This window comes from Oncorhynchus masou, chromosome 2 (genome assembly GCF_036934945.1).
Source record: "Oncorhynchus masou masou isolate Uvic2021 chromosome 2, UVic_Omas_1.1, whole genome shotgun sequence".
Lineage (NCBI taxonomy): Eukaryota > Metazoa > Chordata > Actinopteri > Salmoniformes > Salmonidae > Oncorhynchus > Oncorhynchus masou.
Window position 1 is genome coordinate 50,109,553 of NC_088213.1, and position 27,028 is coordinate 50,136,580.

The 27,028-nt window shown below is 41.4% G+C and overlaps 1 protein-coding gene across 1 annotated transcript in view; it reads right to left on the reverse strand.

The window, feature by feature from the left end:
- The window catches only part of LOC135506184 (MAM domain-containing glycosylphosphatidylinositol anchor protein 1), a 430,085-nt gene that overhangs the window by 178,424 nt on the left and 224,633 nt on the right, over positions 1-27,028 (reverse strand). The window contains exons 5-6 of the mRNA XM_064925672.1: positions 18,888-19,084; positions 6,183-6,315 (exon numbers count right to left, since the gene is read on the reverse strand). Coding sequence (XP_064781744.1) covers positions 6,183-6,315; positions 18,888-19,084 — 330 coding nt within the window. The remainder of the gene's footprint in view (positions 1-6,182; positions 6,316-18,887; positions 19,085-27,028) is intronic.

The window sequence follows — 27,028 nt, forward strand, 5'->3', positions numbered from 1 at the left end:
CATTGAAGATGAAACGTGGCTGGGTCTTTCAGCATGAAAATGATCTCAAACACACCGCCCGGGCAACGAAGGAGTGGCTTTGTAAGAAGCATTTCAGGGACCTGGAGTGGCCTAGCCAGTCTCCAGAACTCAACCCCATAGAAAATCTTTGGAGGGAGTTGAAAGTCTGTGTTGCCCAGCAACAGCCCCAAAACTTCACTGCTCTAGAAGAGATCTGCATGGAGGAATGGGCCAAAATACCAGCAATAGTGTGTGAAAACTTTGTGAAGACTTACAGAAAACGTTTGACCTCTGTCATTGCCAACAAAGGGTATATAACAAAATATTGAGATAAACTTTTGTTATTGACCAAATACTTATTTTCCACCATAATTTGCAAATTAATTCATTAAAAATGAAAAATGTGATTTTCTGGATTAATTTTGCCTCATAGTGTACCTATGATGAAAATTGCAGGCCTCCCATCTTTTTACGTGGGAGAACTTGCACAATTGGTGGCTGACTAAATACTACCCCCCCCCACTGTACCTATAACATGATGCAGCCAACACCATGCTTGAAAATATAAAGAGTGGTACTCAGTGACATGTTGTGTTGGATTTGCCCCAAACATAACAATTTGTATTTAGGACAACAAGTTTATTTCTTTGCCACATGTTATTGCAGTATTACTTACAGTACCAGTCAAAAGTTTGGACACACCTACTCATTCAAGGGTCTTCCTTTATTTTGACAATTTTCAACATTGTAGAATAATAGTGAAGACATCAAAACTAACACATATGGAATCATGTACTAACAAAAATATATGTTAAACAATTCAAAATATATTTTATATTTGAGATTCTTCAAAGTAGCCACCCTTTGCCTTGACAGCTTTGCACACTCCTAGCATTCTCTCAACCAGCTTCATGAGAAATGTTTTTCGAAACAGTCTTGAAGGAGTTCCCACATATGCTGAGTACTTGCTGGCTGCTTTACTTTCCTTCACTCTGCGGTCCAACTCATCCCAAACCATCTAAATTGGGTTGAGGTCGGGTGATTGTGGAGGCCAGATCATCTGATGTAGCACTCCATCACTCTCCTTCTTGGTCAAATAGCCCTTACACAGCCTCAATGTGTGTTGGGTCATTATTCTGTTGAAAAACAAATGATAGTCCTGCTAAGAGCAAACCAGATGGATGGCGTATCGCTGCAGAAGACTGTGATAGCCATGCTGGTTAAGTGCATTTTGAATTCTAAATAAATCACTTGACAGTGTCACCAGCAAAGCACTCATACACCTCATCCTCTATGTTTCACGGTGGGAACCACACATGCAGAGATCATCCTTTAACCTACTCTACGTCTCACAAAGGCAAGTCGGTTAGAACCAAAAATCTCAAATTTGGACCCATCAGACCAAAGACAGATTTGCACTGGTCTAATGTCCATTGGCCCAAGCAAGTCGCTTTTTCTTATTGGTGTCCTTTAAAAGTGGTTTCTTTGCAGCAATTCAACCATGAAAGCCTGATTCACGCAGTCTCCTCTGAACAGTTAATGTTGAGATACAGTATGTCTGTTCCTTGAACTCTGTGAAGAATTTATTTGGGCTGCAATCTGAGGTAACTCTGGGTCTTCCTTTTCATGTCATTTCTCTTTGCTTATTTGAGCTCTTCTTGCCATAATATGGACTTGGCTGTTTACCAAATAGGATTATTTTCTGTATCCCACCCCTACCTTTTCACAACACAACCGATTGGCTAAAATGCATTAAGAAGGAAATAAATTCCACACAAACTTTTAACATGCATTCCAGTTGACTACCTCATGAAGCTGGTTGAGAGAATGACAAGAGTGTGCAAAGCTGTCATCAAGGCAAAGGATGGCTACTTTGAAGAATCTTAAATATATTTTGACATGTTTTTGGTTACTACATAATTCCATATGTGCAATTTCATAGTTTTTATCTCCTCACTATTATTCTAAAATAGTATAAAAATTAACAAAAACCCTGCAATGAGTAGGTCTGTCCAAACTTACGACTGGTACTGTAAGTGCTGTGTTGCAGACAGGATGCATGCTTTGGAATATTTTAATTATGTACAGGCTTTGTTCTTCTTTCTCTTCCATTTAGGCTTGTTCTCATAACACAATCATTAAACTCAAACCGTTTTAAAATCACCATTGGCCTCACAGAAATCCCTGAGCAGTTTCTATCCTCTCTGGCAACTGAGTTAGGAAAGATGCCTGTATCTTTGTAGTGACTGGGTTTATTCATACACAATCCAAAGCATAATTAATAACTTCACCATGATTCAAGTAATATTCAGAGTCTGCTTTTTACATTTTTACACATCTACCAAATCTGTGTCCTTCTTTGCAAGGCTTTGAAAACCTCCCTGGTCTTTGTGGTTGAATCTGTGGTTGAAATTCACTATTCGATTGAAGGACATTACAGATAATTGTATGTGTGAGGTACAGAGATTGGGTAATCATTCAACCACTAGTATTGAACAACAGAATGAGAACAAACTTATTTAGGCTTGTCATTACAAAGGGCTTCAATGCTTATTGACATATTTGTTTTATTTCAAACATTTTCATCAAGCAAAATTCCACTTTGACATCATGGGGTATTGTGCATAGATCTGTGACATGCAATCTCAATGTAATCCATTTTAAATTCAGGCTGTAACAAAAAAAGAAGGAAAAAGTAAAGGGGTGTGAATACTTTCTGAAGGCACTGTATAGTAGTATAAAAACAAGGTACAAAAGAAAAAGGTACATCTAACTTGAAGAGTTTTGCTTATTTTATTCAAGTGCTCTCATTGGTTGCTTTGTGCCGACCTGCATCAGAGCTTGGAAGATGAAATATGGGCCATTTGTATTCCTTGTTTCAATTGCATGTCCAACAGCAAATAAATAAAATAAAAAGCCAAAAAACAAAACAAAAAAATATGTGATTGATTCCTCTTGTCCCTCTGCATCTTTATCCGGCTTTATGCCTCTCTCTTAAAAACAGATCCAAATTCCAATTTGTGTTGTTGTTCTTTTGCTTTCGCCTTGGCTGTGGACGAAGGGAAGCGAGTTTGTTTTTGTCTGTTTTTCAGAGTGGGTATCCTCAAGGGTACAGAAGTATTGAGTCCTGTGTGTCCCACTCTCCTTTCACAATTCTCCTCAGTCAGAGAGAGCGCGCAAGCTTGCCACACAGCCTCTTATGGGATGGGGGGGGGATCTGTGCATTTTACTTCAGTGAATCCCACACGTAAAGAACAATATGTTCACAGTTTGAAGCTGTATACATTTTCAGCCCACTAATTTCACAAAGGGTTCACAGCCCCCCCAAAACAAGGGTTCTCAGTCAAAGTAAGACGGCGAGAATACCACAAAACCAACATTGTCTGTTAATGGAGAGCTCATCTCTCTGGTACTTTCCCCTTTATTAGGTGTTACAAAATGTTTTCTGGCTGCGTCGCCTGCTTTGTTTGTTACCACTAATGACCGGAATAAATATTGATTTCCAAACATTTAGCCTCGTGACTAGTGCTAACCTCATCCACCCCATATTGTTTCTTCTGAATTTACTCTTAAATTAATTATGCAAATGAGCATCCTTTGAACCATTTAATTTAACTGTCCGGTACTTCAAACCCCAACATTAGCTGTATTATCTTATCATCAATCATGGCCTTTCAATTCTTGTAAAGAAAGAAAAATATAGGCTGCATTAAAACAGACGAATAGGTCAGCTCTTGGAAGGGGAGGTTCGTCTGATGACATTTGAAATGCGTCAAAAACAGAAAAGAAAGGGAATGAAAAAGAAGATTCTGGCTCTCGTTTGCCGAGCAAGCGGCCTTCGGAGGGAGGCTGCAGTCTAACTGACAGCGTTGTCAACGGCAACGTCTTTGCCGGTGGTAACATGACATCGCCGTGGAGACGGGCCGGAGTGAAGAGAGATAAAAGAGTTCTATGACAGGTGAATTAGAAGTGGGGGCCAGAGATGTGTCTGCCAGCAAGGGAATAACAAGACGGATAGACAGTGTAACACACAGAGGAGAGGAGCAAGGGAGTGAGAGATGTATGTCAACGAGGAGGAGAGAAAATAAAGAGAGAGACAGTGAGGGGTATGGACATTGAGGGAAAAGGAAGGGGAGACGGAGTGAGTTGAGAGGAGGAGAAGAGATGGAGTGCAATCCTCAAAGAGAGGCAGTTGGAGGGAACTGGAGAGGGTGAGCGACAGATGAGATATCAGGAGGGGGAAAGTGGGAGAGAGGGAGGATGAGATGGAGTGTCTGAATATGAACTGCATTGTTGGTTAATTAAGGGCTTGTAAGTAAGCATTTCATGGTAAGGTCTACATCTGTTGAATTCGGTGCATGTGACAAATACAATTGTATTTGATTTGAAAGAGAGGAAGGGGAAAAGCAGAGCATGGTTCAGTGAGACAGAGCAAGATGAGGAATAAGAGAGCGAGGGATGGATTCACACAAAAAAAGGGAGATTAAAGGAGAGAGAGGTGTTGCCTGGGGTGGTCTAGTGGTAAACACCACCCCCTTTAACACATATAGTACCAGTTAAAAGTTTTAGAACACCTACTCATTCAAGGGTTTTTCTTTATTTGTACTATTTTCTACTTTGTAGAATAATAATGAAGACATCAAAACCATGAAATAACACATACATATGGAATCATGTAGTAACCAAAAAAAGTGTTTATTTCATATTTAATATTCTTCAAAGTAGAAACCCTTTGCTTTCATGAGGAATGTTTTTCCAACCGTCTTGAAGGAGTTCCCACATATGCTGAGCACTTGTTGGCTGCTTGTCCTTCACACTGTGGTCCAACTCATCCCAAACCATCTCAATTGGATTGAGGTTGGGTGATTGTGTAGGCCAGGTCATCTGGTGCAACACTCCATCACTCTCCTTCTTGGCCAAATAGCCCTTACACAGCCTGGAGGTGTGTTGGGTCATTGTCCTGTTGAAAAACAAATGATAATGGGACTAAGCGCAAACCAGATGGGATGGCATATTGCTGCAGAATTCTGTGGTAGCCATGCTGGTTATGTGAGCCTTGAATTCTAAATAAATCACTGACAGTGTCACCAGCAAAGCAACTCCACACCATCACACCTCCTCCTCCATGCTTCACGGCGGGAACCACATGTGGAGATCATCCGTTCACCTACTCTACATCTCACAAAGACATGAAGGTTGGAACCAAACATCTCAAATTTGGACTCATCAGACCAAAGAGAGATTTCCACCGGTCTAATGTCCATTACTCATGTTTCTTGTCCCAATTACGTCTCTTCTTCTTATGGGTGTCCTTTAGTAGTGTTTTCTTTGCAGCAATTTGACCATGAAAGCCTGATTCACGCAGTCCTCTGAACAGTTGACGTTGAGATGTGTCTGTTAATTGAAGTCTGTGAAGCATTTATTTGGTCTGCAATTTCTGAGACTGGTAACTCTAATGAACTTATCCTCTGCAGCAGAGGTACCTCTGGGTCTTCCTTTCTTGTGGCAGTCCTCATGAGAGTCAGTTTCATCATAGTGCTTGGTGTTTTTTGCGACTGTACTTGAAGAAACTTGAATTTTCCACATTGACTGACCTTCATGTCTTAAAGTAATGATGGACTGGCATTTATCTTTGCTTATAGTAGCTGTTCTTACCATAATATGGACTTTTACCAAGTAGGACTATCTTCTGTATACCACCACTTCCTTGTCACACCACAACTGACGTTCTCAAACGCATTAAGAAGGAAATACATTCCACAAATTAACTTTTAACAATGCAGACCTGTTAATTGAAATACATTCCAGGTGACTACCTCAAGAAGCTGGTTGAGAGAATGCCAAGAGTGTTAAAAGCTGTCATCAAGGCAAAGGGTGGTAATTTTGAAGAATCTCAAGTATATTTTCATTTGTTTAACACATGTTTTTGGTTGCTGATACCATATGTGTTATTTCATAGTTTTGATGTACTCAGTATGATTCTACAATGTAGAAAATAATAAAAATAAACAAAAAACCCTTGAATGAGTAGGTGTGTCCAAATTTTTTACTGGTACTGTATGCTCTTCCTAACTACACAGATTTGAACCTTGTGATGTCTTCTCTTCAATTAAAAACATACTAAAATAAAATTATGAAAGAGGGGAATAGAATAATGATAGGGAGGACGATGTGTCACTTACTGGTGGCATTGGTGAGCCGAAAGGTGACAGAGCTCTCAGGGATGTCACACACGTTGCGCACAGTCACCTCACACGTGTAGTTTGCAAAGTCCTTTGGCCTCAGGTTCTTCAGCTTCAGCACCTTGGTCTCCCCCTGCGTGACAGAAAACATGGACTGGTCACACAGATATAACAGTAACACACCCTCACTGACCGCATGTGAATAATCTTCACAAGCACACAGTACATTTACACAATCTCAGACACACACCATAAATACATTTCTAAATGCACTTTTAACCCTCCTGCTGTGTCCCGGTCAAATTGAATTTTCTCTCTGAAAAATGTAGTTAATTTAATCTGTTGTCATAAGGTTCCATGACAATGTCCACACAGGGCATGTGAACAAACAAAACACATTTTGATGATTTTCATAACATTTTGGGTGTTTTGTTTAACTCTTGTACACCTGTGGTGTTCCCGGTCAAAAATGACTGGTCATTAGAAATTAATGGGTGAGACTACAATTAGTGTATACAATTGAGTTCAGGCACATGCCCATTCATCAGATGGACACAGTTCCTCTCCCAGACCCCCACATGCATGTATGTTTGAGCACACACACACGCACACATGCACACACACACACACACACACACACACACACACACACACACACACACACACACACACACACACACACACACACACACACACACACACACACACACACACACACACACACACACACACACACACACACACACCTGCTTGGCTTCCACGGGAACCTTTCCCCAATAGATTCTTCCACCCATGGGAACCAAACCTGTTTGCATTCTCACAAACAACCGCAACATTGTTTCAGTAATATATAGAAAATTTCTCGCAGCTCTGGTATATAAAGCTTTTTTGAGGACTTGCTCACAATTCATTCTGTGGCAGCACAGTGACCTAATGATATACTGTATGTGAGGCTCTTGATCATATCTTTGATTATGACACCGGCAAGGAGGAGAGAGGCCAAGAAACTAACAGTGAAAATGCATTAGAGGAGGAAGTGTCAGAAGTTGAAGGCAACACAGAATATGATCCAGACCAAGAAACAACCGATGTGGAACAATCCAGTGATGAGTAGGAGGGCCCTGCTGAGGTTGTTGTTACATTCAGTCAAAGAATGGGAATTTGTCCTGGTCTCCATCCCCACCTCAGAGGAGAAGTTGGCATTCAGCTGAAAATGTTATCAGGATGACCCCAGGGCCAATGAAATACGCCATATCCCAGGATGATGACATAAAATCCTGACACTATTTAAACATTTGAATTGTGTTCAAAACAAATCAAATGTCATTTTATTAGTCACATTCGCCGAAAACAGCAGGTGTAGTAGACCTTACAGTGAATTGCCAAATACAACAGGTGTAGTAGACCTTACAGTGAAATGCTTGCTTAAGAGCCCCTAACCGACAGTTCAGTTTAAACAAAATATGAATAAGAATAATAGATGAAAGTAACAAGTAATTAAAGAGGAGCAGTAAAAAATAGCAATATATACAGAGGGGTGCCGGGACAGAGTCAATGTGGAAGCTACATACAGGGGGGTGCCAGTACAGAGTCAATGTGTGGGGGCACCGGTTAGTTAAGTTAGTATGTACTACCAGTATTAAAGTGACTATGCATAGATTACAGCAGAGAGTGGTAATGGTGTAGAGAGTGGGGGGGTTGTGAATAGTCTGGGTAGCCATTTGACTAGATGTTCAGGAGTCTTATGGCTTGTGGTTAGAAGCTGTTTAGAAGCCTCTTTGACCTAGACATGGCGCTCTGGTACCGCTTGCCATGTGATAGCAGAGAGAACAGTCTATGACTACGGAGGCTGGAGTCTTTGACAATTTTCAGGGCCTTCCTCGGACACCGCCTGGTATAGAGGTCCTGGATGGCAGGACGATTTGCCCCAGTGATGTACTGGGCCGTTCGCATTACCCTCTGTAGTGCCTAGCGGTTGGAGGCCGAGCAGTTGCAATACCAGGCAGTGATGCAACCAGTCAAGACGCTCTCGATGACGCAGCTGTAGAACAATTTGAGGATCTGAGGAGCCATGCCAAACCTTTTCAGTCTCCTGAGGGGGAATAGGTTTTGTTGTGCCCTCTTCACGACTGTCATTGTGTGCTTGGACCATGTTAGTTTGTTGGTGATGTGGACACCAAGGAACTTCAAGCTCTCAACCTGTTCCACTGCAGCCCCGTCAATGAGAATGTGGGCATGCTCGGTCCTCTTTTTGCTTTAGTCCACAATCATCTCCTTTGTCTTGATCACATTGAGGGAGAAGTTGTTGTCCTGGTACTACACGGCCAGGTCTCTGACCTCCTCCCTATAGGCTGTCTCATTGTTGTCGGTGATAGGGCCTACCACTGTTGTGTCATCGGGAAATTTAATGATGGTGTTGGGGTTGTGCCTGGCCGTGCAGTCATGAGTGAACAGGGAGTACAGGATGGTGCTGAGCACGCACCCCTGAGGGGCCCCTGTGTTGAGGGTATCAGCTTGGCAGATGTGTTGTTACTTACCCTTACCACCTGGGGGCGGCCCGTCAGGAAGTTCGGGATCCAGTTGCAGAGGGAGGTGTTTAGTCCCAGGGTCCTTAGCTTATTGATGAGCTGGAGGGCACTATGGTGTTGAACGCTGAACTGTAGTCAATGAATAGCATTCTCACATACAGTTGAAGTCAGAAGTTTACATGCACTTAGGTTGGAGTTATTAAAACTAATTTTTCAACCACTCCACAAATGTCTTGTTAACAAACTACAGTTTTGGCAAGTAGGTTGCATGAGACAAGTAATTATTCCAACAATGGTTTACAGGCAGATTATTTCACTTGTATCACAATTTCAGAGGGTTCAGAGGTTTACATACTCTATGTTGACTGAGCCTTTAAATAACTTAGACAATTTCAGAAAATGGTGTCATGGCTTAACTTCTTGAAACTCCCCATCCCGGATCCGGGTTTGTGACTAAAGCCTCAGGCTCATTAGCATAACGCAACGTTAACGATTTCTGAAAATCGCAAATAAAATGAAAATAATGCGTCTGCTCTCAAGCTTAGCCTTTTCTTAACAACACTGTCATCTCAGATTTTCAAAATATGCTTTTGAACCATAGAAATTGACTAATTTGTGTAAGAGTATGCAAAGCTAGCATAGCATTTTGAGTAGCATTTAGCACGCAACATTTTCACAAAAACCAGATAACTAAATAAATAAAATCATTTACCTTTGAAGAGCTTCAGATGTTTTCAATGAGGAGACTCTCAGTTACATTCCAAATGCGCAGTTTTTCCTGAAAGCGTCTGTGTGTAGGAGAAATCGTTCCGTTTTCTACATTGCGTCTGGCTACCGAAACGAACCGAAAATTCAGTCACCTACAACGTAAAACTTTTTCCGGATTAACTATATAATATCGACCGAAACATGGCAAACGTTGTTTGGAATCAATCCTCAAGGTGTTTTTTCACATATCTCTTCATTGATATGCAGTTCGTGGAAGCTTGCTTTCCTCTTTGTATCCCATGGAAAAATACTGGCAGGTGACTTTTGCGCACCAATTTCGGCACAGGACACCGGGCGGACACCTGGTAAATGTGGTCTCTTATGGTCAATCTTCCAATGATCTGCCTACAAATACGTCACAATGCTGCAGACACCTTGGGGAAACGACAGAAAGGGCAGGCTCATTCCTCTCGCATTCACAGCCATATAAGGAGACAATGGAAAACAGAGCCTCAAAAATCCTGCTCATTTCCTGGATGCCATCTCATCTTGGTTTTGCCTGAAGCTCACGTTCTAGGGCACGCACAGAGAATATCTTGGTAGTTCTGGACACGTCAGAGTGTTTTCTTTCGAAAGCTATCAATTATATGCATAGTCGAGCATCTTTTTGTGACAAAATATCTTGTTTAAAACGGGAACGTTTTTCATCCAAAAATGAAATAGCGCCCCCATAGATGTAAGAGGTTAAGAAGCTTCTGATAGGCTAATTGACATCAGTAGAGTCAATTGAAGGTGTACATGTGGATGTATTTCAAGGACTGCAACAAACTCAGTGCTTTTTTGCTTGACATCATGGGAAAATCAAAAGAAATCAGCCAAGACATCAGAACAAAATTCTAGATCTCCACAAGTCTGGTTCATCCTTGGGAGCAATTTCCTAATGGCTGAAGGCACCAAGTTCATCTGTACAAACAATAGTATGCAAGTATAAACACCATGGGACCACACAGCCCTCATACCGCTCAGGAAGGAGACGGGTTCTGTCTCCTAGAGATGAACATACTTTGTTGAGAGAAGTGCAAATCAATCCTAGAACAACAGCAAAGGACATTGTGAAGATGCTGGAGAAAGGTACAAAATGATCTATATCCACAGTAAAACAAGTCATATATCGACATAACCTGAAAGGCCGCTCAGCAAGGAAGAAACCACTGCTCCAAACCGCTATTTAAAAAAGCCAGACTATGGTTTGCAACTGCACATGGGGACAAATATTGTACGTTTTGGAGAAATGTCCTCTGGTCTGATGAAACCAAAATATAACTTTTTGGCCATAATGACCATTAATATGTTTGGAGAAAAGGGGGGGCTTACAAGCCGGAGGCTTGCAAGCCGGAGAACACCATCCCAACTGTGAAGCACGGGGGTGGCAGCATCATGTTGTGGGGGAGCTTTGCTGCAGGAGGGACTGGTGCACTTCACAAAATAGATGGCATCATGAGGAAAGAAAATGATGTAGCTATATTGAAGCAACATCTCAAGACAGTCAGGAAGTTAAAGCTTGGTCACCAAAGGGTCTTCCAAATGGACATTATCCCCAAGCATACTTTCAAAGTTTTGGCAAAATGGTTAAGGACAACAAAGTCAAGGTATTGGAGTGGCCATCACAAAGCCCTGACCTCAATCACATAGAACATTTGTGGGCAGAACTGAAAAAGCGTGTGTGAGCAAGGAGGCCTACAAACCTGACTCAGTTACACCAGCTCTGTCAGGATGAATGGAGCAAAATTCACCCAACTTATTGTGGGAAGCTTTTGAAGCTTCCCTGAAAAGTTTGACCCAAGTTAAACAATTTAAAGTCAATGCTACTAAATACTAATTGAGTGTATGTAAACTTCTGACCCACTGGGAATGTGATGATAGAAATAAAAGCTGAAATAAAATCACTCTCTACAATTATTCTAACATTTCACATTCTTAAAATAAAGTGGTGATCCTAACTGACCTAAGACAGGGAGTTTTATTTGGATTACATGTCAGGAATTGTGAAAAACTGAGTTTTTCAGTGTTTTTTGCCTCGAAGTGAGCGTAGAAGTAGTTTAGCTCGTCAGGTAGGCTCCTGAGACTAGGCAACGCTCGGCTGTGCTTCCCTTTGTAGTCTGTAATGGTTTGCAGGACCTGCTCACAGAGCCGGTGCACTACAACTTGATCTTAGTCCTGTACTGACACTTTTCCTGTATGATGGTTTGTCAGAGGGCATAGCAGGATTTCTTATAAGCTTCCGGGTTAGAGTCACACTCCTTGAAAGCGGTAGCTCTAGCCTTTAGCTCAGTGCGGATGCGGCCTGTAATCCATGGTTTCTGGTTGGGGTATGTACGTACGGTCATGTGGGGATGACGTCATTGATTCATTTATTGATGAAGCCAATGTACTCCTCAATTCCATTGGAGGAATCCCAGAACGTATTCCAGTCTGTGCTAGCAAAACAGTCCTGTAGCTTAGCATCTGCTTCATCTGACCACCTTTTTTTGATCTAGTCACGGGTGTTTCCTGCTTTAATTTTTGCTTGTAAGCAGGAATCAAGAGGATATAATTATGGTCAGATTTGCCAAATGGAAGGCGAGGGAGAGCTTGGTATGCATCTCTGTGTGTGGCGTATAGGTGGTCCAGAGTTTTTTCGCTCTGGTTGCACATTTAACATGTTGATAGAAATTAGGTAAAACTGATTTAAGTTTCCCTGCATTAAAGTCCCCAGCTACTTGGAGCGCTGCCTCTGGGTGAGCATTTTCTTTTTTGCTTATGGCGGAATACAGCTCATTCATTGCTATTTTAGTGTCAGCCTTTGACTGTGGTGGTATGTAAACAGCTACAAAGAATATAGATGAAAACTCTCTCGGTAGGTAATGTGGTCTGCAGCTTATGAGAAACTCTACCTCAGGCGAGCAATGGGTCGAGACTTCCTTAGATATCGTGCACCACCTGTTGTTTACAAAAATACATAGACCGCCGCCGCTGTTCTATCCTGCCGGTTCATCGTATAACCAGCCAGCTGTATGTTGATATTGTCTTCGTTCAGCCACGACTCCGTGAAGCATAGGATGTTACAGGTTTTAATGTCCTGTTCGTAGTTTAATCTTCCCAATAACTTCTCCATTTTATTGTCCAAAGATTGCATGTTTGCGAGCAGAATTGTGGGGAGTGGGGGTTTATTCGATTAACTCCTACTCAGAAGGCAGCCCACCCTCCGGTCTCTCTTTTTCCTCCTCCTCTTCACGCGGATCACTGGAGTAGCGGCCTGATCCCGAGGTAGCCGTATATCCTCCGCCTCGGGCTCGTCAGAGACGTGAAAGAAGAAAAACGATTCTGCTAGTCTATGGTGAGTAATCGCAGTCCTGATGTCTAGAAGTTATTTTCGGTCATAAGAGACAGTAGCGGCAACATTATGTACGAAAATAGTAAAAAATATTACAAACAACGCAGATAAACAAACAAAAAAAGCACAATCTGTTGGGGGAGCGTAAAACCTCTGCCTTCTGCTCTGGCGCAATTTTGTCCTTGTTTGTCCATGTCCTTGTTAAACTTTGACATAAAGTAGTCTGTGATAAATAGCACAATACGTTTCATCTGAGTATTTGTTATAGTCAAAATAATCCATAGATTATGCTTTTTTTACTCAAAAATGAGATGTATGAGCTCAGGGCAATGAGGCCTACAGGTCATAAATAGCAAATAGAAGTTAACATTTTGTTCACGACAACTTAAGTTGATAAAAAGATCTAACACAACATTAGGTGATAATGTATGTATTATTATGGATTTATATTCAGCTATAATTGGGCGGTGATTTTGGACCGTGAACACAGAATAAATTAACATGAAACGAACCCAACAGGGGGGTTAAACACAAAAGTGTTTGAAAGTGGCCACACACACACCAATGTCCTAATATCATAGAGCAGAAAGAATATATCTGATTAAAGGATTCAACATTTATTTTGGATGAGACCATCAGCCAAATGAAATATCATCATTAGAATAACAAATCCATATTTTTTCCCATATATCTCTTTCACTTTCCATTCCCCTCTCAGTCCATCCTCTCTCACTATCTTGCTCTCTCACTTCCCCCCTCACTTCATCTGTCTCTGCAGTCCATAGAACTACATAGAGCTTTTCAAACTCTACTCCAATAATGATTCCCAGATAAGCTAGTTCACACTTCATTCCCAAGGCTGCCTATTCCACCCGTCTATGCGTCCCAAATGACAATCTATTCCCTACATAATGCACTACTTTTGACCAGAGCCCTGTGGGCCCTTGTCGAAAGTAGTGCAATAAATAGGGAATAGGGTGCCATTTGGGATATAGGCTTGGCTGACTGAGTGGGATCTCATTCTTCCACTGTCGTAGCGTGGGAAGAGCTACTCCGGCTAATTGTGCTCTCAGGGTGGCCCTTTGTAGCAGACCATACAGCTATTTCAATTAAAGGAGAACAGAGGAAACAATGCTAGTAGCTAGATGGGGTCGGGAGTCATCTATTACGTTACCAGCTAAAATATTGTAATCAGATGTCAGATACTTTGAAAAATGTGATGATCACTTCCAGGATTCTCTGACAGGTGAATTAGAAGTGATGGCCTGAGATCCATCTCCCCTTTTAAGGGAATAACAAGACGCATAGACATTTGTGTGGGAAAAAACGATGACACCTTTCCGTTTTTCTTAATGACATTCAATCAGCATTGAAAAAATGCCAAGTTTAAGTTTGTTCCGGATGAGCGAGTCTGACCACGAGTCAGTGGGAAAAGAGCAGGAATATGATTTTGTAGGCTATAGTGAAAGCCTGTGTCTTCCAATGGTGCGACTGCTGTCGGGATAAAATATTATATGACCAACTTGAAAAAACGCTTCAAGGTAAGGACGACAGCAGTGGTCTTGCCTACGGGCTATATGGATATTTATTTATTTTACCTTTATTTAACCACGTAAGCTAGTTGAGAACAAGTTCTCATTTACAACTGCGACCTGGCCAAGATAATGCAAAGCAGTGTGACACAAACAACAACACAGAGTTACACATGGAATAAACAAACATACAGTCAATAACAATAGAGAAAAAAGAAAGTCTATATACAGTGTGTGCAAATGGAGTGAGGAGTTGATGCAATAAATAGGCCATAGTAGCGAAGTAATTACAGTTTAGCAAATTAACACTGAGACTAATAACAAGATAAACAATGTAAAGCATACGGGATCTGTGAAATGTATATAGGTTCGGAACTTCTGTGAAATAGCATAGTTACAAATACAAACTGGATGTACATCAGAAATAGAGGAAGGACTAACAACAAACAAGAGAGAACTATTGTAAAGTAGACTGTGTATGGATTGAAGGTAGAAGCAGAAGTGTTTATTAGTTTACTCCAATTGGGGGATCGGCGGTAGGGTTTGCGGGGAATAATAATAAAGGTATATTCTTTAAAAAAGTATGTATGTCTATATAGGTATGTGTATGTATATATGTGTATATGTATGCATGCGTGTATGGATATATATATATATTTACAAAAAATTTTTGGGGATTGGAAATGATGCAGACAATTACATTGGAAGCAACATTCTTTCCACAATATTAAGCTGATACTCCCTTAATAATAACAATAATTAACACTGGAGTGATAGATGAGCAGATGATGATGTGCAAGTAGAAATACTGGTGTGCAAAAGATCAGAAAAGTAAATTAACACAATAAGGCGATGAGGTAGGTAGATTGGGTGGGCTATTTACAGATGGACTATGAACAGCTGCAGCGAGCGGTTAGCTGCTCAGATAGATGATGTTTAAAGTTAGGATATCACTTACAGTGCCTTGCGAAAGTATTCGGCCACCTTGAACTTTGCGACCTTTTGCCACATTTCAGGCGTCAAACGTAAAGATATAAAACTGTATTTTTTTGTGAAGAATCAACAACAATTGGGACACAATCATGAAGTGGAACGACATTTATTGGATATTTCAAACTTTTTTAACAAAATCAAAAACTGAAAAATTGGGCGTGCAAAATTATTCAGCCCCCTTAAGTTAATACTCTGTAGCGCCACCTTTTGCTGCGATTACAGCTGTAAGTCGCTTGGGGTATGTCTCTATCAGTTTTGCACATCGAGAGACTGAAATTTTTTCCCATTCCTCCTTGCAAAACAGCTCGAGCTCAGTGAGGTTGGATGGAGAGCATTTGTGAACAGCAGTTTTCAGTTCTTTCCACAGATTCTCGATTGGATTCAGGTCTGGACTTTGACTTGGCCATGCTAACACCTGGATATGTTTATTTTTGAACCATTCCATTGTAGATTTTGCTTTATGTTTTGGATCATTGTCTTGTTGGAAGACCAATCTCCGTCCCAGTCTCAGGTCTTTTGCAGACTCCATCAGGTTTTCTTCCAGAATGGTCCTGTATTTGGCTCCATCCATCTTCCCATCAATTTTAACCATCTTCCCTGTCCCTGCTGAAGAAAAGCAGGCACAAACCATGATGCTGCCACCACCATGTTTGACAGTGGGTATGGTGTGTTCAGGGTGATGAGCTGTGTTGCTTTTAAGCCAAACATAACGTTTTGCATTGTTGCCAAAAAGTTCAATTTTTGTTTCATCTGACCAGAGCACCTTCTTCCACATGTTTGGTGTGTCTCCCAGGTGGCTTGTGGCAAACTTTAAACAACACTTTTTATGGATATCTTTAAGAAATGGCTTTCTTCTTGCCACCCTTCCATAAAGGCCAGATTTGTGCAATATACGACTGATTGTTGTCCTATGGACAGAGTCTGCCACCTCAGCTGTAGATCTCTGCAGTTCATCCAGAGTGATCATGGGCCTCTTGGCTGCATCTCTGATCAGTCTTCTCCGTGTATGAGCTGAATGTTTAGAGGGACGGCCAGGTCTTGGTAGATTTGCAGTGGTCTGATACTCCTTCCATTTCAATATTATCGCTTGCACAGTGCTCCTTGGGATGTTTAAAGCTTGGGAAATCTTTTTGTATCCAAATCCGGCTTTAAACTTCTTCACAACAGTATCTCGGACCTGCCTGGTGTGTTCCTTGTTCTTCATGATGCTCTCTGCGCTTTTAACTGACCTCTGAGACTATCACAGTGCAGGTGCATTTATACGGAGACTTGATTACACACAGGTGGATTGTATTTATCATCATTAGTCATTTAGGTCAACATTGGATCATTCAGAGATCCTCACTGAACTTCTGGAGAGAGTATGGTGCACTGAAGTAAAGGGGCTGAATAATTTTGCACACCCAATTTTTCAGTTTTTGATTTGTTAAAAAATGTTTGAAATATCCAATAAATGTCGTTCCACTTCATGATTGTGTCCCACTTGTTGTTGATTCTTCTCAAAAAAATACAGTTTTATATCTTTATGTTTGAAGCCTGAAATGTGGCAAAAGGTCGCAAAGTTCAAGGGGGCCGAATACTTTCGCAAGGCACTGTACACACACATATATATACACATACTGTACGTATACAGTGGGGAGAACAAGTATTTGAAACACTGCCGATTTTGCAGGTTTTCCTACTACAAAGCATACTTATGTCATGCAATAAAATGCAAATTAATTACTTAAAAATCATACAATGTGATTTTCTGGATTTTTGTTTTAGATTCCGTTTCTCACTGTTGAAGTGTACCTATGATTTTTTTAAAAACAGACCTCTACATGCTTTGTAAGTAGGAAAACCTGCAAAATCTGCAGTGTATCAAATACTTCCCATCAAATACTTTCAAGTTCTCCCCTCTGTATATACACACACAAACACACACACACACACACACACACACACACACACACACACACACACACACACACACACACACACACACACACACACACACACACACACACACACACACACACACACACACGTATACTGTATATATTTGTATTTATTATGGATCCCCATTAGCTGTTGCCAAGACAGCATCTACTCTTCCTGGGGTCCAGCAAAATTAAGGTTATACAATTTTAAAAACATTACAATACATTCACTACATAATTCACAACACACATAGTGTGTGCCCTCAGGCCCATACTCCACTACCACATATCTACAACACAAAATCCATATGTACGTATGTGTAAATGTTATCATGTGTGTGTATGCATGTTTCTGTGCCAATGTTTGTGTTGCTTCACAGTCCCTGCTGTTCCATAAGATTTATTTTGTATCTGTTCTTTTAAATCTGATTCTACTGCTGCATCAGTTACCTGATGTGGAATAGAGTTCCATGTAGTCATGGCTTTATGCAGTACTGTGCACCTCCCACAGTCTGTTCTGGACATGGGGACTGTGAAGAGACCTCTGGTGGCATGCCTTGTGGGGTATGCATGGGTGCCTGTGCTGTGAGCTAGTCATTTAAACAGACAGCTTGGTGCATTAAAAATGTCAATACCTCTTACAAATACAAGAAGTGATGAAGTCAATCTCTCCTCTACTTTGAGCCAGGAGAGATTGGCACGCATATTATTAATGTTTGCTCTCTGTGTACATCCAAGGGCCAGCCATGCTGCCCTGTTTTGAGCCAATTGCAATTTTCTTAAGTCCTTTTTGTGTGGCACCTGACCACACGACTCAACAGGAGTCCAGGTGCGACAAAACTAGAGCATGTAGGACCTGCCTTGTTGATAGTGCTGTTCAGAAGGTAGTGCAACGCTTTATTATGGACAGACTTCTCCCCGTCCTAGCTACTGTTGTATCAATATGTTTTGACCATGACAGTTTACAATCCAGGGTAACTCCAGGCAGTATAGTCATCTCAACTTGTGTGTATGTGGCATAGTGTGATGTGTTCAAGGATGAACACATCACATGGATAAGGTCTGTGTTTGGTATATGAAGTATGTTCTACTACGTTATCCTTGCTGTACCATTTGTTACGTTTAGTCTGAAATGTTAGTGTGTGTGCCTATACTTGTCTGTATGGTGGTTCAAAGACATTCACTCCAATATCCTTGCTTTGTCCAATATGATGTGATGAGTGAGCATGGGTATGTTTGTGATTAGGCCCATCTATGGGAGGCTGTATCTCTGTGCATTCACAATAGGTTGACGGTTTTACCCAGTTATATATGATGTATACGCTGTGTGTTTCCCTCATACATCCAATACCTGTGTGTAGAGTGGCTCGTAGAAGCACACTGTTATGCTTGCTCTCTCTTACGGGTTGTGGTCATATAAAAGGACTAGATGATATAACCCATTTTAGCACAGGCATTGCCATTGAAGACCTAAGACCTCCAGCATTTTAAAGTAGTCAACAGGGTGGGGATTCCTATTTATTGGGAGCGATCAGCCAATGATCAGAGCACTGTCTTCTTCATATTGTAAATTGTTACTAATACTGTTCTATGGGTTGTGCTGAATTTGGTGTGAACTTGTGTGCTTGTGTTTGGTCCTCTTACAGTACCTGTGTGTAGAGCGGTTCGTAGATGTCCACTCCGGTATCCTTGCTCTGCTCTATGGGCGTGTTGCCACGTTTCCAGATGAAGCGGGCTGGGGGGTTGGAGTTAACCGTACAGCGCAGGAACACCGTCTTCTCCTGGTAATAGCTCCCGCGCACATCACTGATGGTCTGGTGCACTGTCAGCACGGGTTTGTCGAGGTCTAGAAACACACACACACACACACTTTGTCAATATCAAGAATATGTTTATCCAAATACTATACAAAACTCCACGGTTATGTTTTTTAAAATATTTTCTTTATTTAACCAGGCAAGTCAGTTAAGAACAAATTCTTATTTTCAATGACAGCCTAGGAACAGTGGGTTGTCTGCCTGTTCAGGGGCAGAATGACAGATTTGTACCTTGTCAGCTCGGGGGTTTGAACTTGCAACCTTCTGGTTACTAGTCCAATGCTCTAACCACTAGGCTACCCTGCCACCCCAGACCTTCTTCACAATGGTTATAATGCACTACGCAGTCTCCACCTACTGTACCTTATACATTACTGAGACACTCCACAAACACTACAGGGTTACCTGCCCATATAGGTGCAGCAGGAAAATGTGTGTGTGTGTTTCCGTGCATGACTCGGGTCATTTTGGCTACCTTCCTGTTTTATGTACTGTTGGAGCAGTCCTCTACAGATGCCAGTTCTTCATTTGATGTTCCTGTTTTTGCAGAGATTTTTCTGCATTGTAGGAAATACAAGCTTGTAGTGTATTCGAGGTTTAGAAATTGGGGCGGCCCACCGAACACACCGGACCATTTTTCCTCAAGGCCCTGACATTGGTCAATGTTTTTCCTTGAGGCCCCCATTATTAGCCAGGTAATGATCATTTTGCGCCCAAAGGCCTACTGGGCTAAAAATCAGTCTGCCCATTTACAAATGCTTCTAAAGTTTGTAATTTCCACCAAACAATATCAGACGTGATTTTCCATAACAGAACATTTATCAACCTCTACAAAAAAATGGCTATTCATTATTAGCCTTACTGTTATCCCGAAAATAAAACACACTGGTTTCAGACCACTATTCCAGGAAAGATTGTATGGTTACATGGCTTCTCTTCTTCAAGAGATCGAAGAGTACAGTATACAATGCATTATCTCTCTTTCCTATCTCACAAACACACAAGCACCCTAACCCATCTTTCTACACAAAGGCTACTCAACAGTGTGTGACGAAAGGCTGTCAGTTATCCTCAAATAGCTGCCTTTGAGTTTCTAGTGAGGTTACCAATGTCTTACCTGGTCCAGACTTGCTTCATTGGAACAACTGGACATAAAGGTGTAGGATCTTAATTTGATCAACCAGGAAATGTAAAACTTATAGTGTATTTAAGGTTTAGAAGGCTTCTTTAAACTTTGAAATTTCAGACTTGATTTCCACTTAAGAAAAATGTATCAACCCCTAAACATTTTTTATTATTTTCCTTCTGTAGTAAACTGCCTAAAATGAAGATTCTACAGTGTCTTGCGAAAGTATTCATCCCTTGGCATTTTTCCTATTTTGTTGCCTTACAACCTGGAATTAAAATCTATTTTTTTTGGGGGGGGGTTGTATCATTTGATTTACACAACATGCCTACCACTTTGAAGATGCAAAATAATTTATTTTGAAACAAACAAGAAATAAGACACAGAACTTGAGCGTGCATTGCCACTGGGATTTTTAGCCCGTTCTTCAAGGCAAAACCCCACCAGCTCCTTCAAATTGGATGGGTTCCGCTGGTGCACAGAAATCTTTAAGTCATTCCACATATTCTCAGTTGAAGTCTGGGCATTGACTAGGCCATTCCAAGCCATTTAAATGTTTTCCCTTAAACCACACAAATTTTGCTTTAGCAGTATGCTTAGGGTCATTGTCCTGCTGGAAGGCGAACCTCCGTCCCAGTCTCAAATCTCTGGAAGACGGAAACAGTTTTCCCTCAAGAATTACCCTGTATTTAGCCCCATCTATCATTACGTTAATTCTGACTAGTTTCCCAGTCCCTGCCGATGAAAAACATCCACACAGCATGATGCTGCCACCACCATGCTTCACTGTGAGGATGGTGTTCTTAGGGTGATGAGAGGTTTTGGGTTGGCGCCAGACATAGCGTTTTCCTTGATTGCTAAAAAGCTCAATTTTAGTCTCATCTGAAAAGAGTAACTTCTTCCTTATCTTTGGGAAGTCTTCCACATGCCTTTTGGGAAAACACCAAACATGCTTGCTTATTTTTTTCATTAAGCAATGGTTTTTCCTGGCCACTCTTCTGTAAAGCCCAGCTCTGTAGAGTGTACAGCTTAAAGTGATCCTATGGACAAATACTCCAATCTCCGCTGTGGAGCTTTCCAGCTCCTTCAGGGTTATCTTTGGTCTCTTTGTTGCCTCTCTGATTAATGCCCTCCTTGGGTTTTGGTGGGTGTCCCTCTCTTGGCAGGTTTGTTATGGTGCCATATTAATTCCATTTTTTAATAATGGATTTAATGGTGCTCCGTGGGATGTTCAAAGTTTTGGATATATTTTATAACCCAACCCTGATCTGTACTTCTCCAGAACTTTGTCCCTGACCTGTTTGGAGAGCTCCTTGGTCTTCATGGTGCTACTTGCTTGGTGGTGACCCTTGCTTAGTGGTGTTGCAGACTATGTGGCCTTTCAGAACAGGCGTATATATACTAAGATCACGTGACAGATCATGTGACACTTAGATTGCACACAGATGGACTTTATTTAACTATGTGATTTCTGAAGGTAATTGGGTGGCACCAGATCTTGCAAAGGGGGTGAATAGACATGCACACACCACATTTCCATGTTTTATTATTTTTTAAACAAGTTAGTCCAAATTGGTGAAGTGAAAAACTATTTTGTTTATGTACATTACATGACATCCAAATAAAAATACATTTAAATTATAGTTGTAATGCAATAAAATAGGAAAAACGCAAATGGGGATGAATACTTTTTCAAGGCACTGTACATGTGTAGCCCAGCTAGCAAGGACCTAGACATCTGACTGCTGGTGGCTATGAGCCAACATACTATTGTAGGCACAACATAATCTCACAAACTCTGATTCTTAAAATGTGTCTAACTGGCACTAATGTTACATTGTGAGGCTGCAATCAAATGTCATATTTTGCTGTCTAACGGGAAAGTTAGAGAGAGGGAGCGAGAGAGATTTTGACAAGGCTACTTAATTTTTCTTGTCTTTCCTTCTGCCTGTCTTTCTTCCTCTTTTTCCACTGTCTTCTCTCTCTTTCAGTCTGTCATTTCTTACTTTATATCTTACCTCTGTATATCTCCCTGTCAGTGTAATCTCCCTATTTCCAGTGTGGTTGTAATTTAAACAGCTTTCACGTCCATGAAAGTCTTTCCTTTATATCCCTCCATCGCTCCCACTACTACCGTATATTAATTTGACCCAGTTTCTCACAGCAGGAAAATAATCCCGCAGCAACAGGGAATGTGAATTATTATGTTGATTATAATTATTATAATTTTTTGTAGGGTTTGATACATTTTTTGTGAGGGCAAATCAAGTCTGAAACTTTAAACCTAGAAATTACAAACCTCAGAAGCCTTTTTAAACCTTGAATACAATACATACTGTGCAGGAAAAATATTGCAACAACAGGCTGATCAAATTAAGATATGATCTATATGGTGATATTGGGCTCATTTGATGAGGACTGGGGAAGCTGCAGGTGTGTGTGTGTGTGTGTATATATACATATACTGTATATACACACACACATATATACATATATATATATATATATATATATATATATATATATATATATATATATATATATATATATATATATATATATATATATATATAATATATATATATATAAATATATATATGAATGACTTGCTGCCAGCCTAATTGGCACATTGACGACGTGCTCAGTCACTGAGACGCTATCTAACTGCCACCTACTCCGGTGCAGCTCCCCTACACCTCTGCACCTTCTATCCTCTTTTCCCCGTCACCGTCATCCTTTCCCTCCCTTTCTTTCTCTCTTCTGTTGGCAGGTGACACTGGCAGGAAACAGAGATGGAGGGGATAGCTAATCAGGTCATCCGGATCGTCTGTGGCTATAGGCTTCTCCTGTCTGTAGACACTGTAGTACTATGTGTTTGAGAATGGGCTGGGAATGTTTTGGCTTGATACACCTGCATGAGAATGGACTGGGAATGTTTTGGCTTGATACACCTGCATGAGAATGGACTGGGAATGTTTTGGCTTGATACACCTGCATGAGAATGGACTGGGAATGTTTTGGCTTGATACACCTGCATGAGAATGGACTGGGAATGTTTTGGCTTGATACACCTGCATGAGAATGGACTGGGAATGATTTGGTTTGATACACCTGCATGAGAATGGACTGGGAATGTTTTGGCTTGATACACCTGCATCAGAATGGACTGGGAATGTTTTGGCTTGATACACCTGCATGAGAATGGACTGGGAATGATTTGGTTTGATACACCTGCATGAGAATGGACTGGGAATGTTTTGGCTTGATACACCTGCATGAGAATGGACTGGGAATGTTTTGGCTTGATACACCTGCATGAGAATGGACTAGGAATATTTTGGCTTGACATGCCTGTGGTTTGGTGTATTTTTTTTATTGTAATTGCGAGCATGTATCCATTGTGTGTGTGTGTGTGTTTATGAGTGTGTGTGTGTGTCCGTGTGTGTGTGTGTGTGTGTGTGTGTGTGTGTGTGTGTGTGTGTGTGTGTGTGTGTGTGTGTGTGTGTGTGTGTGTGTGTGTGTGTGTGTGTGTGTGTGTGTGTGTGTGTGTGCGTGCGTGTTTGCGTGTGTGTGTGTCCTGTGCTGTGGGGGATCTGACAGAAGCTGGAGACTTGGGGCATAAACAAAGTCAGGATCAGCAGCTTTTCCGAGGCTCTGAAACTTTTGCACCCTGGGATCAGGTGAAAGATGAGGGTGGCAAGGGGAACGGTGAGTCTGAAGCTTGGACTCAAGCCTGAATGTGGACAAAGTCCGAAATGGTTCAATATCAGCAGACTCGGTTGTTTTCTGTAATGCAACCACTTCTCTCTCTTTCCCACTTTCTGGACCAATATTTTCCTGCCTCTTCAATCTCTCTCAATTTCAATTTCAGGGCTTTATTGGCATGGGAAACATATGTTTAACATTGCAAAAGCAAGAGAAGTACATAGTATAAAAAAGTAAAATAAACAAAAATGAAACAGTTAACATTACACATACAAAAGTTCCAAAATAATAAAGACATTTCAAAATGTCAGATTATTTCAAATTCGTTGTGTGTCTGTGTAATCTGAGGGAAATATGTGTCTCTAATATGGCCGTACATTTGGCAGGAGGTTAGGAAGTGCAGCTCAGTTTCTACCTCAATTCTATGCTCACTGTACATAGTCAAAGCTTCCCTTAAGATTGGGTCAGTCACAGTGGTCAGGTGTATTGTTTTAGAGTTCTGGGAGGGGGCCTGAGTGGCATCTCAGCCGAGTGGGGAGGGACGCTGTAACTTCGAAATAGGTTCAGGTGCAACCCGGAGAATGGTGTCAAAATGGAGAAAGTGCTGCACGGTGTCTGCATCCCAATATACCTGACCACTGTGACTGACCCAAAAATAAGGAAAGCTTTAACTATGTACAGACTAGCAAGATGGCGCCGACAGATGGGGCAGCTCTGATCCTCGCTCTGAAGCAACTTTGCAGAATTGTATTTCTTACATTTTTAGCCCAGGAAATAGTTTGCGTTATTACATACAGCCAGAAATAACCTTTAAATATCAGAGTGGTAACTCACCAGCATTACGACCGGGAATAGGACTTTCCGGAATTGGATCCTTGTTCGTACCCCCCAGGGCAATTGAACTGATTCCAGAGGCTGATCACCAAATCACCGCTGGTGGAGAAGAGGTATTAGGAGTGGACTTCTAGTCCACGCACACCATCCACCACATCCGTGTATGTTACTTCTCAATGTTCAGTCTCTAGATAATAAAGAAGACGAGCTCAGGGCAAGAATCTCCTTCCAGAGAGACATCAGGGATTGTAACATACTCTGTTTCACGGAAACATGGCTCTCTCAGGATAAACTGTCTTTGTCCATACAGCCAGCTGCGTTCTCAGTGTATCGCGCAGACAGGAATAAAGAACTCTCCGGGAAGAAGAAAAGCGGGGGAGTATGTTTCATGATTAACCACTCATGGTGTGATTGCAATAACATGCAGAAACTCTAGTCCTTTTGTTCACCCGACCTAGAATACCTCACAATCAAATCCCGACAATATCACTTCCCAAGAGAAAAATCTTCAGTTATCATCACAGCTGTGTATATTCCCCCTCAAGCCGATACCACAACGACCCTCAAGGAACTTCACTGGACATTATGCAAACTGGAAACCACATAACCGGAGGCCGCATTTATTGCAGCTGGTGATTTTAACAAGGCAAATACGGTGTCTTGCAAAGGATTCATCCCGTTTTTCATTGTTCCTATTTTGTTGCATTGCAACCTGTAATTTAAATGGATTTTTATTTGGATATTATGTAATGTACATAAACAAAAATGTTTTTTTAATTTCACTTCACCAATTTGGACTAACTTGTTTCAAGAAAAGAAAAAACTTGTATATGTATTCACCCCCTTTGCTATGAAGCCCCTAAATAGGATCTGATGCAACCAATTACCTTCAGAAGTCACATAATTAGTTAAATAAATAAAGTCCACCTGTGTGCAATCTAAGTGTCACATGATCTGTCACATAATCTCAGTATATATACACACACCTGTTCTGAAAGGCCCCAGAGTCTACAACACCACTAATCAAGGGGGACCACCTAGCAAGCGGCACCATGAAGACCAAGGAGCTCTCCAAACAGGTCAGGGACAATGTTTTGGAAAAGTACAGATCAGGGTTTGAACATCCCACGGAGTACCTTTAAATCCATTATTAAAACATGGAAAGAGTATGGCACCACAACAAACCTACCAAGAGAGGGCCACCCACCAAAAGTCACAGACCAGGCAAGGAGGGCATTAATCAGAAAGGCAACAAAGAGACCAAAGATAACCCTGAAGGAGCTGCAAAGCTCCACAGTGGAGATTGGAGTATCTGTCCATAGGACCACTTTAAGCCATACCCTCCACAAAGCTGGGTTTTACGGAAGAGTGGCCAGAAAAAAAGGCAATGCTTAATGAAAAAAATAAGCAAGCAAGTTTGGTGTTTGCCAAAAGGCATGTGGGAGACTCCCCAAAGATATGGAAGAAGGTACTCTTTTCAGATTAGCCTAAAATTGACCATTTTCACCATCAAGGAAAACCCACAATCTCATCACCCCGAGAACACCAACCCCACAGTAAAGCATGGTAGTGGCAGCATCATGCTGTGGAGATTTTTTTCATCGGCAGGTACTGCTAAAGCAAAACTTGAGTGGTTTAAGGAGAAACATTTTAAATGTCTTAGAATGGCCTAGTCAAAGCCCATACCTCTGTGGTAGGACTCAAAGATTGCCGTACACCAGCAGAACCCATCCAACTTGAAGGAGCTGAAGCAGTTTTGCCTTGAAGAATGGGCAAACATCCCAGTGGCTAGATGTGCCAAGCTTGTAGAGACATACCCCAAGATACTTGCAACTGTAATTGCTGCAAAAGGTGGCTCTACAAGGTATTGACTTTGGGGGGGTGATTAGTTATGCACACTCAAGTTTTCTGGTTTTGTGTCTTATTTCTTGTTCGTTTCACCCAAAAATATATTTTGCATCTTCAAAGTGGTAAAGTGATACAAACCCCCCAAAAAACAAGTTTAATTCCAGGTTGTAAGGAAAATGCCAAGGGGGGTGAATACTTTCGCAAGCCACTGTATGAGGAACACTCTACCGACGTTCAATCAACACATTGACTGTACTGTAGTACTTGTGCTGCTAAAACACTCGACCTTTGCTACTCCAACGTCCGGGATGCCTACAAGGCCCTCGACCACTGCCCTCCGTTCAGCAAATCTGATCACGCCTCCATTTTGCTCATCCCTTCCTAGAGGTAGAAACTCAAACAGGAAGTACCCGTGCTAAGGGCTATTCAGTACTGGTCTGACCAATCAGAATTGACACTT